This window comes from Capsicum annuum, chromosome 10, assembly GCF_002878395.1.
Source record: "Capsicum annuum cultivar UCD-10X-F1 chromosome 10, UCD10Xv1.1, whole genome shotgun sequence".
Taxonomy (NCBI): Eukaryota; Viridiplantae; Streptophyta; class Magnoliopsida; order Solanales; family Solanaceae; genus Capsicum; species Capsicum annuum.
The window spans coordinates 151,669,423-151,681,498 of NC_061120.1; the positions used below are offsets into that span (position 1 = coordinate 151,669,423).

At 39.9% G+C, this 12,076-nt stretch overlaps 1 protein-coding gene across 5 annotated transcripts in view; it reads left to right on the plus strand.

The window, feature by feature from the left end:
* LOC107845950 (regulatory-associated protein of TOR 1) overlaps positions 1–12,076 on the plus strand; it is a 34,697-nt gene that overhangs the window by 4,696 nt on the left and 17,925 nt on the right. For 2 of the 5 annotated variants that reach the window (XM_047398217.1, XM_047398216.1), the window contains exon 2: positions 3,660–3,779. The exons of 1 other annotated variant lie outside the window; for it this stretch is intronic. In XM_047398217.1, coding sequence (XP_047254173.1) covers positions 3,660–3,779 — 120 coding nt within the window. Of the gene's footprint in view, positions 1–3,652; positions 3,780–12,076 lie in introns of all 5 variants that reach the window. 2 more of the 5 variants (XM_016690461.2, XM_047398218.1) reach the window with 2 other exon arrangements.

The following is a 12,076-nucleotide window of genomic DNA, read 5'->3' on the forward strand; positions in this document are numbered from 1 at the left end:
ACTTACTTGAACTTCGTACCCAAGTTAAAACAGGAAAATCAAATTGTAGGATGGAATATTATTTTCAACATTATTTTGAAGCTTTAACGTGTTTAAGTTGCATAACTATAGTGGTTCCTCCACTTTATATGTCTAACATTCACAAAAGTCGTATAGAAATTTAAAGGCAAAATACATAGACAGGCCCCTGAACTTTTTGACTTTTTCGGTATTGACACCTCAATTAGGTCATGTACCTATTGAGCCCTGAACCTTTCATTAAGTGTGCCCATTAAGAACTTTTTCAGAAAATTATAAAAAAATTAGAGTGCGTGAAGTCTACATGCGGGTGACCTGGAAAATGCCCAATACGACAAAGGCAACTCATTTTTGCACTAATAATCCAACCAAAAAGAAAAACTTTTTAGCCAAAAATATTTTCTTAAGAAAAAAAAATTATAAGCCTTCTTCTCCAAAAAGAAAACCTCCATTACCTCCGTTATATCTTCTTCCACTTTAAATTCTATTGCTATATTCTATGAATTTGACCCAATTCTTTGTTGATTTTGGGCATCCAAAATCAGAACTTAAACTCCAAAATCAGAAGATCTGATTTTGCCGTACCCAAAAATCAGATTTGGTTGCACATTTGGTTATTCCGTATCACAAGTGGAGGCAAATTTACTATAAGTTGGTGAATGCCTTTGTATTCACTGAACCAAAAATCAGATTTAATTCCACCGCTATCACATTTGGTTGAATTTCTAATTTTTTCACAAGTGCATTTGGTTGAAGTTCTAAATTTGGACAAAAATAGTGGAAAGCTAGCGACACTTGGTTAAAAATGGTCGAATTTATTTTCCACAAGCACATTTGGTTGAGATCCTGGAAATTAAAAAAACATTATAAATTAAAAAAAATTAAGACCTTCCACTCTCTCAATGAAGAATGTACTTCACATGCCGTGCCAGGTCAACAAATGTGCTTAATAGACATACTTAATGAAAGGTTCAGGGGCTCAATAGTAACATGACCTAATTGAGGTGCCAATATTGAAAAAGTCAAAAAGTTCAAGGGCCTGTCTATGCATTTTGCCAACTTTAAATAAAATGGCCCACCCTTTAAAAATCAAAAGGACAAGCCATTGAAGAGTAGGTGATGTCTTAGCAAAGAAAATTAAAAATTTGCCAATACACCGTACTACAAATATACAATTAGACTTAGATTGTTGGGTTTGGGCATAGTCTTAACGAAATGGAATTTAAAATTGTTAGTAGTGCATGTGAATAAAGTAGACTAAAAAAAGTGGCAACCCACTATGCGCATGTTTTGGAAAAGGGCCGAACCACAAGGTTCTATTTATGCAGCCTTACCCTTCACTTCTGCAAGAGGTTTCCACAATTTGAAACTGTGACCTCCTGTCACATGACAACAACTCTACTAGCTATGCCAAGGCTCTCCTTCATGTGAAATAGGTAGACTAAAATCAAATTGACATTGGTAATTAAAAGGTATAAAGTATTTATAATCATTATGAAAAATTAATATCAAATAATCATAAAATTTGTGTATATAATTTATCGATTTAGTTTGGTTATTTATTTGTTTTTTTAAGTAGAACCAAAATCAAATTGAATATTGTCTGTTTTTAAAATTTAAAACCAAAGGAAACCCAATGTTGGGTTTTCTAATCGTTTTGATCTGGTTTTTCACCAAACCATGAAAACCCCTAAACATAGCTTCACACAGGGGTAGATAGGATTTACTACCATGCTGGGTTTAAACCGTATGATATTGCTAAGTGTAGTTCTAGGATAGAAACCTGGTTTAAATGGACTGAGCAGTGAGCATAGAAGAAACTTGATGAGAAAGGTAAGCTTAAATCTTGAAGTTGTGAAATGGATAGTTCATGTATTCAATGAAGCATCGAAGGAGCAGAGAGTGTCAATCAAGAGGTGGAAAAGGTATGGATATAGTGGGTGTGAGGAGATGCGTAGATGCCCCAGTAAGTAGGGAGGTATGAGAGATTGGATATAGTAGATATGAGGAGTAGAGGTAGAACAAAAAAGTAGTGGGGGGAAAGGTGACTAGAAAGGGCATGGTGCAGCTCTAGCGTATCGAGGACATGGCCTAAGATAAGAGGGTATGGAGGTCCGGACTAGGGTAGAAGGGCAATAGGTAGTTGAGCTTTGACTCACTTTGCGGCGGGTCTAGGCTTGGTTGGAGCCTGGAAGCACTGTATTTGTTGTAGTATTAGTCTTATACATGTATTTTCTTTGAAGTTAACGTATTATTTCGTTGTGGTTTCTTTTTTGTGAATGCTCTGTACTGCTTTCCTTCTTAATTGACATATTATCTCCATTGTCGTGTTCTTCTTTGTAAATACTTTAATATGTTGCACTTGAGTCGAGGGTCTATCGGAAACAACTTCTCTACCTCCATGAGCAAAGGTAAAGTCCACTACCCTCTCCATACCCTAATTGTGGGATTACAGTGGGTATGTTGTCTTCTCTGTAACACTTCATGGGTTAAGGATGTTCTACTGATCACCAACCATGCAAAACAAGATACTCTATGAGGAATTTTGATCTTCCAAACTAACTTCCAAAGACTTAACTGTGAAGACTCCCTTGCTATGTAGATTCCAAAATAGTTTGTCTTTGCTAGTGGAAATACCCGAGGAAGTGTTCAGAACTTGTAAAGACTTACTATTCTACCAACTTCCCAATCATTTGGAGCTCTTCTGAAGATGAGATCTGTAAGATAAATGAAGCTCTCGACACCACTGATGGTTTTTTCAAAAGACGGGGCAACAAAAAGGGGTTGAAACAACTTTTTTCTTAAGCATAGGATGTCTTTAAATAGTCAACTTACAATAGAAAATCAGCATAATTTAAAATTTGAACTACCTAAAGTATCCCAACAACTAAACAAACTAATACAAATTTATATTTCAAATTCATCCTAAACTAAAACCACTTATTGGACTAAAAATTACTGAAGTAACTAAAGTTAATTTCAACAAAATTGATGTCTCAGTTCTCTTGTTTGCTCTTAATTTCTTATTAACTGTTTGTGTAGTGGCAATATATCTTTTTTGCTCTTTCTGACTTTTGCTATATTGTGCTATCTTTTTTGCGCTTTGTGACTTTTGGTATATTGTGATTACTCAATTTTCTGTTGTGCACACTTTAATCTTGTGATGCTTTTATTGCTGCTACTTCAAAACTAAAGTTACCATGGAAATACAAGTATTTTAAGATGTATTCATTTTCTTCTTTGGAAAAAAGGTTGTTTAGAGTTTCTTCTTTAGGCAACAAAAAGTGGCTGCCTAGAGCTGTTCTTGCTGCACAACAGTTTTGCCAAAGTCTCAAGATAAGATTTGGATTTGCTTAATACCCGTTGCTCCGTTGCTTCTTGCTTTATGCCCTTTTTCATTACCAAGAAATTCTTTAGAGCTCGTGGGCTTTGGCACATGGTTCAGAACTCGGTGGATAATGGGCCCGCCCCTCTGTCTTCTCCACTTGTTGTTACTTTATGTAAAAAGAGAAAATAATACATATCTACTACTTGATTTCAGTCTTATTTTTGAGCTAGCTAATATAAGGAGTTCGGGTTTAGTTCTCATATAGTAAACAAATGTTTGATATCTTTACCATCTGGTCCGTTTAAGCGTGCAGAACTTCTTGCAGATGAAGACAGGATGTGTTGCCCTTGTTTTGTGTTTGAACATCAGCGTTGATCCACCTGGTTTAATAAAGATTTATCCTTGTGCTCAAATGCAGTGTTGGATTGGTATGGTAAACTTTCCTTCTTCTAAAAGAACAAGTGATTCTTCTTTTTCTAATATCTTAGACAAGGTAAATATTTTATTGACATGATCGATAATCTCCAGTATACAAGGGGCATACAAAAAATAAATAGGTTTACATAAATAAGATTCTCTACAAAGAACATCAAATCATCTATCCGTGCTGGGAACTCATCGGTGCTCCAAAAATTGACTAGAACCAAAAGTCAACAAGAAATATTTGTACTAAAATATGATACACCCTTCAAAAAGTTTCATGTTTCTGCACCCAAGGGTGTGGGTTGATAACCGTTGGATCTTAGGTTCATATCCAGCAACGACAAAAACAAGGTGATTTCTTTCCATCTGTCCTAGCCTTGTTGGACTGAGTTACTTGGTACCTGTTGATGGTGGGTGTTAGGAGGTATCTAGTGGAATTAGTCGAGGTGAGACCAGAAAACAAATCAAAGGTGATATGGTACGGAGTTTAGGGAAAGTGTGAAAAGAGGTTCACACACTGGAATAGTCGCTACATATCTAAGGGATAGGCTAACATTGACTAACAATGTGCTTGATGCATTACCTACTTGCATGTTATCTGTTTTTCTTATGCCTGTTAATGTGATCAACAAGATTGATGCTCCAAGGAGGAGTTTCTTTTGGCAAGGTAATGATGAAAATTACAACAACAACAACAAACCCAGTGTATTCCCACATAGTAGGGTCTGGGGAGGGTAAGATGTACGCAGTCCATACCTCTACCTCTAAAGAAGTAGAAAGACTGTTTCCGATAGACCTCGGCTTGAGACACGGAATACTACACAAATACATAGTAAAACATGAAACAAGATGGCATAACATAAATATGACATCCACAAGTAATAGAAAACGGAGAAAAGTAAACAGATTCGTAATAAAACATGAAACAAGGTATCATAACAAGAATAATACCCCACCAAGTAATTCCCTACACTAGCGACCCAAACTGGCCCTAGCCTTCTGCCCTAATTCGCGTCCTCCAGATCTTCCTATCTAGAGTCATGTCCTCAGTGAGCTGTAACTGCTCCATGTCCCACCTAATCACCTCTCCCCAGTACTACTTCTTCGGCCTACCCCTACCCCGCCATCCAAAGCTAGCCTCTCACACCTACGAACCGGGGCATCCATGCCCCTCCTCATCACGTGTCTGAACCATCTCAATCGAACTTCCCGCATCTTATTCTCCACTGGAGTCACACCAACCTTCTCCCTGATAGTCTCATTCCGAACTTTATCCCTCCTAGTCAGCCCACACATCCAACACAACATCCGCATTTCCGCCACCTTCATTTTTTGAATGTGGGAGTTCTTAACTGGCCAACACTCCGCTCCATACAACATGGCCGGACGGACTGCCACCTTGTAGAATTTGCCTTTAAGCTTGGGTGGCACCTTCTTATCACACAACACCCCCCGAAGCGAGCTTCCACTTCATTCATCCCAATACAGTGCGAGACATCCTCGTCAATCTCACCGTTACCCTGAATCACGGACCCGAGATACTTGAAACTATCCCTCTTACATACCACCTGTGATTCCAACTTCACTACCACCTCATTCTCCAGTCTCACGTCATTAGACTTGCATTCCAAATACTATGTCTTGCTCCTACTCAACCTGAACCCTTTAGACTCAAGAGTTTGTCTCCACACCTCTAATTTATCATTCACACCCCCTCGTGTTTCATCAATCAAAACTACATCATCTGCAAAAAGCATACACCAAGGCACCTCTCCTTGAGTACGCCGCGTCAACACATCCATCACCAAAGCAAACAAAAAGGGACTAAGAGTAGATTCCTGATGCAATCCTGTCAAGACAGTGAAATGCTTTGAGTCTCCTTCCGCCGTCCTCACCTGAGTTTTAGCTTCATCATACATGTCCTTAATTGCTCTAATATATGCCACCGGGACTCCACTCACCTCCAAGCATCTCCAAAGCACCTCCCTGGGGACTTTGTCGTATGCCTTCTCCAAGTCGATAAACACCATGTGCAGGTCCTTTTTTCTATTGTTCCACCAGCCTCCGTACCAGGTGACTTGCCTCCGTCGTCGAGCGGCCAGACATAAATCCAAACTGGTTCTCCGAAATAGACACTATCCGTCTCAGCCTCACCTCGACCACTCTCTCCCAAATCTTCATAGAGTGACTCAATAACTTAATACCCCTGTAGTTATTGCAACTCTGAATGTCACCCTTGTTTTTATAAAGAGGGATCATAGTACTCCACCTCCAAGCCTCAGACATTTTCGCCGTCTTGAAAATTTCATTAAACAATCCAGACAACCACCTTAAACCAGCCTCGCCAGAAAACTTCCAAAAATCCACTGGTATCTCATCAGGCCCCGTCGCCCTGCCCCTTCGCATCCTGCGAACAGCCTCTCTAACCTCCTCTACCTTAAAACGTCTACAATAACTAAAATCTCGACACTCCTCTGAGTGCTCCAGTTCCCCTAACACAATAGCTCTATCTCCTTCGTCATTCAAGAGCCTATGAAAATACGACTGCCATCTATTCTTAATGTGGCCGTCCTCTACTAACACTGTACCATCCTCCCCCTTAATGCACTTCACCTGGTCGAGGTCACGACCCTTCCTCTCCTTAGCCTTAGCGAGTCTAAATAACTTTTTTCCCCTCCTTTCTCCTGTAACCCCGCATACAAGCTCTCAAAAGCTACCGTCTTAGCCGCCGTAACTGCTAACTTAGCCTCTTTCCTAGCTAACTTGTACTCTTTCCTGTTTATCCGCTTCTCCACTTCGTCCTTACTCTCAACCAACTTATCTCCACTTTCTTCTTAACCTCTTCATTCCACCACCAATCCTCCCGCTGATGTCCGGCCCCCTAGAAACACCCAACACCTCACTAGCATTCTCCCTGATGCACCTAGCCACCCTATCCCACATACTATCCACGTCCCCCCTACACTCCCACACCCCCATTCCCGCCAACTTCTCCCTTATCTCCCACGCATTCACTGGCGTCAAGCCGCCCCACTTAATTCTAGGTCTACACTCCTCACCCCTTCTCTTCCTATCCTTCTTTATACCCAAATCCATAACCAAGAGCCTATGCTGGGTCGAAAGATTCTCACTTGGGATGACCTTACAGTCCTTACACAACACCCTATCCCCTTTCCTAAGCAACAAAAAGTCAATCTGGGTCTTGGCTATCGCGCTTCGGAAGGTGACAGGTGATCGTTCTTCTTCGGGAAGCCCGAGTTCACCACCACCAGCCCAAAGGACCTCGCAAAATCCAATAGAGTAGCCCCCTCTTCATTTCTTTCCCCAAAACCAAAACCACCATGCACATCACCAAAGCCTCCCGGTAACGCCCCGATGTGCCCATTGAAATCTCTTGCTACAACAATCTTCTCCGAGCTAGGCACGCCTCTCACCACCTCATCCAAAGCCTCCTAAAACCGCATCTTCTCCTCCCCATCCAAGCCCACTTGCGGCGCATAAGCACTACACACGTTCAGGGTAAACCCCCCAATGACCAACTTAATAGTTATCAACCTATCGTTGATCCTCTTTACCTTTACTACCTGACCTCTAAGCTCTTCATCTACTAAGATGCCAACTCCATTCCTACGCCTCTCGCTCCCAGAGTACCAAAGCTTGTAACCATCCACATCCCTAGCCTTAGACCCTACCCACTTCATCTCTTAAACACATGCAATATTAATCCTCCTCTTTATAAGAATCTTCACAAGCTCTATGAACTTACCTTGAAGAGTCCCTATATTCCAAGACCCAACCCTCAGCCTACCATCTCTATCCACACGTCTTCCTCTATCGCCCCTGAGGCCAAACCTTGGCCTCCCTCCCACTCCCGCCCTTTCCTCTTCCCCTGCCCCCACAACAGCCCCCCGCCTCAACCCCCTCGGACATGACCCTATCCAACCATCAACGCCCACAGCCACTACTACAAGAAAATATAAACAATGGTAGTAATAAAGCAACAACAGGAAATACAAGGCTCACACAAATTAGAAGAAATAATCAAGAAACAAAACTAAACTCAAATAGGGAGAAAAAACAAAATCGAGGTAAGGACAAAACTAACAGTAAGAAAAATAGAGCACACTAATGGCCTGGCACCAAGGAAAAGACAAGGAGCAAAATAATATAAAGAAATCAAACTATATAAAGTTACGAAAGAACCAAAGTTTGGATGTCACCGGGACGCCTTCGTGCTGTTGATCTGGCAATGTTGGTGTTAAAAAGTGTTTGTAGGAATAAGGTCGACGGGAAAAAGGCCGCTGGTTACGTCGCCGGAATGTCCCCAGAGATTCGCCGAAGCTTCTTCAGAGACGTCGGAATCTGGACGTCGTCGGACGTCAGCCTACCTGTGAGGCCGCTGATGAGTACCTCCCCCGTTACTTGAGTCGAACCGGCGGGAACCCTAGCCAGCTAGAAACTAGGAGAGAGAGATCTGAAGGGTGAGAGAGAAAGAGGGAGATAGGGTAGATCTTGTACGCTTCTAGTATGTCTGCGCCGTCGTCGGCGTCAGAGTTCGCCGGTCAGTCGAGGTGGTAACGTTAAATTTAACGTTAATGATGAAAATTCATTTAGTAAAATGGAAGACATGATAATCAACAAATTGAAGGAGGAATAGGAATCAAAAACATGAAAATATAGAATAAGAGCTTGATGATGAAATGGTAATGGAGATATGCCTAAGAAGACAATCAACTTTGTGTCAAGACTCAGGCCGGGACCCTGGATGTGGCACGCACCCAATACTATAGTTAGTACGAGCAAACGTTCTGGCATATCACCCGAGCATACTTCTAATGCAAATGGATAAAGCGAAAGTAATGTAGAATTCAATCACGATTTTATTTTCAAGAGATAAAACTTCACCTAAGTTTATTAACATTGCATAATATCCAACAACCCTAATAGTTTTGATAAATGAAGACTGGAAATTACAAAGTTTGCTTGACAACTACTCTAGCCTGTGAAGCCTCTAATAAGTTGTGAAGCCTCTAATAAGTACCAATACTGAAAGGAAAGAAAATATATAATAATAGTCATCATATCTCGTCCGGCCTCCTGGTGGGAAAGAGGCTCACCAATAGCAGAAGATAGAGATCCTAATGAGATGCCTGACCGCGAACTTGAGCGCTAGATACTACATCATGAAACGATGTAGCGCCAAAGGCGGTCAATACGTGGAATGTATTGGTATGTAAAATCATTTCAAGAGGATAGTATAGCAAGAGACAATAAATGACAACAAAGTTCAAATTAAAAGTAAGTGAAGACAATCGGAAGGGAATAAGAATATAAACTAAACTTATATTTCCTTTGATTATTTGTGGGAGAAATTAGTGAACCATGATAAACCACCATGTGAGCGCATGGAGTCTAATCTCGGCCTGATCAGCTAAGCCGTCCTATACCTTGCCGGGCATAGGACGTGACATGACATAATTTGCTAGCAAGTATCCATGGTTAGCCCCTTTTCGGGACACATGATAAAAAGAGTCATCCACTTGCGGAATAATCTCTATCCTATGTCGGCAAACATAGTTTCGGGCATTTGTTGTTTAAACCTATGCCTTCACGGTCAGCTAACTCACTCCCTTATGCTCATAATGTTGTCTTACTTATTATTTTCAAAGTGTTACCCTAATTAGGCTCATGTTCATAGTTTAGCTGTTTTAGGCTCATATTCATAGTTTAGCCGTTTTAGGCTCATGTTCATAGTTTAGCCGTTTTAGGCTAGAAATCATGAAGTGCCACTTTAGGGCTTATATAGAGAGTTAACTGTAATAGGTTCATAATCATAAGCTAACATCATTATTGGAGAGGCGTGATAGTTAATTTCCAAGTCCGATGTCTTATAATTCATGATCGTGACTTACTAGTTTTTAAGAGTGTATTCGTTTTTTTTTTTTTTTTGAGTTGGTACAGTAGAGTGGATTGTAGAAGGATTGAGTAATTCTATAATTTTTTTCAAGGTGATCCTTACTTCTGCAGTTCAAGATGAAATTAGAAAAAGTTGAAAGTATACGCCATTACAAAGAAAAGAGTACCAAAGTTCTTAGACTGCTCACTTATGAATCTGAAACTACCGCAAACATTCTGTTATGACATGTTGCAGAGCAAACGTGGATCATATCATGTTAATATCAGTTTCTGTTACACATTAGCTATACCCTATCAATGAATAGCAGCACAGTTATGCAATTTAACACTTTATATCCTTTGACTACTGCTTAGTATTTCATTCTCAAGGTTATATGCTGTCCAACTATAGAGAAGAAAGCACCTAGATTAAGCTTCACCTAGATTAAGCTTCTATGTTATTTGAGTTACCTCAAGGATTTCTAAGGTCCTCGTGTGCGGTCAGTGTTCAACATGAAGCAAACAAAACTAGCATCAGAAACTGTTCGCGTTGTTTGAGAAAAAAAGACGAGCTCTATATACATAACAGCTACATCTGGGACATGACAAAAGCACTAAATCGTTTAACTTAAGCAATCAACAAAATAAATATACCATAGTTAACTTATTTGATGTCTGGGATGTCTAGACCAGTGTAACTTCAAGTGGTATATGTGTATCTATTATAAGTATCAAAAGAACTAAAGTTGAGGAAAGTCACAAGCAGTACTCATGCCAATCACGACTCAAAAAATTTCATAACTTCTGCAGCAATTCGTTGGTTTAACATCTACTCACCAAAATTTATAGAGTATTTATGAAACAGGAAGACTACGTAAAAACTTCTCAGAAAAACTCATAAAAGAACTCAATTAGGTTGACAAAGATGTGGAGATCCACCAATCCAAATAATATTGAGAGTAACTGGGATTAGAGGAGAACAAAACTCAAAAGAAAACATGAAAGAAAATAATCTTACATACCTCTTTAACCGTTGAAAGAACTTGAGATAGGAAGATGAAATTTGTACTTGATTCTCTACCAATTCTCTTTTGTTTCTTAGAAGTTGTGATTGAGAGGAGGAAAGGGGTATTGACTGCTGAAAACTTACGAAAAACAGATGAAGGAAAAGGGATATTGGTTGCTGCTGGGAACTTTTGAAAAACTGATGAAGGAAAAGGGAGGCTTTTATTGTGTGATTTGGAGGAAAACAGAAGGACTTGTTTTAATGTGTGTAACTGATAAAACTTGGCTGGAAAAATAACGCTGTAGGGGAAAAATAAACGCATGGCAACTGATAAATTAAAACGGTTTTAATTATTTACAGTAAAGGTAAAAAGAAAAGGACGAAACTGCCCTTGAAGGATAAGTAATGGGTCTGAGATATGGGGAAGAAGACAATTTGGAAGGAAGTCATCAAAGTAAAATATGGGGAAGAAGACAATTGCACAAGTAAGGACGTGTCCACACCATATGGTTGCCGCATCTTGAGATCCATAAGAAATCTATGGTCAACACTTCAATCAAAAGGCAGAAAAGTTTCATTCTGGAATGAAAACTGGATTGGCCAAGCTACATTCAAACAGCTATATCGAGATCTTTATAGTTTATGCCAACAATAACAAGCAACAATAGCTGACATGCCGACAGGACAAGGATGTTCAGAAGATTCTTGAATGTCTTCTTGAATGACTGGGAATTGGAAGAGTAGCAGATTTTTTCAACATCCTCTCTTAATTCTATGGTTTCATTGGTCCAACTAACCCAAGTCTTGCATTTCATCAAGCCAAAACTTTTCAACCTCTAAGATTCACATTGCTTAATTGGTCCAACTAACCCAAGTCTTGCATTTCATCAAGCCAAAACTTTACAACCTCTAAGACTTCTCACGGGGTAAATTCTCACATCCTCGAACTAAGTAGCACGTATGGAGTGGCTTTCGAAGGTTTCGAAGAGGAAACACTAGCTTTACTCATCAAGCTAGATAAAAGGAAAGCTTTACCGGAGAAGAAAGAACAGGAGAAGATAGTCACCACGCCTAAGGGCAGGGGAATTGGCAAAAATGAATTAAAAAACCTACAACCCAGCCTCTTAGGCTCTCTTACAAATGAATGTGAATTTGGTCACATGGAATGTAAGAGGACTTAACGAGATAGAAAACAGGAATTTTGTTAAGAGTTTATTACAAAAATGGGAAGCAGATCTTTACTGCCTTCAAGAAACAAAGATAAGCGAAAAAGTTGAGGAGTTAGCCAAGCAGTTATGGCTTTGTAGATGGATGAAATGTGGCTTTATCAAGGCTGTGGGAAGCCATGGAGGGATCCTACTTATGTGGGACAGCAGAGTTTGGTCTGGGAATTTGGTGGAAATAGG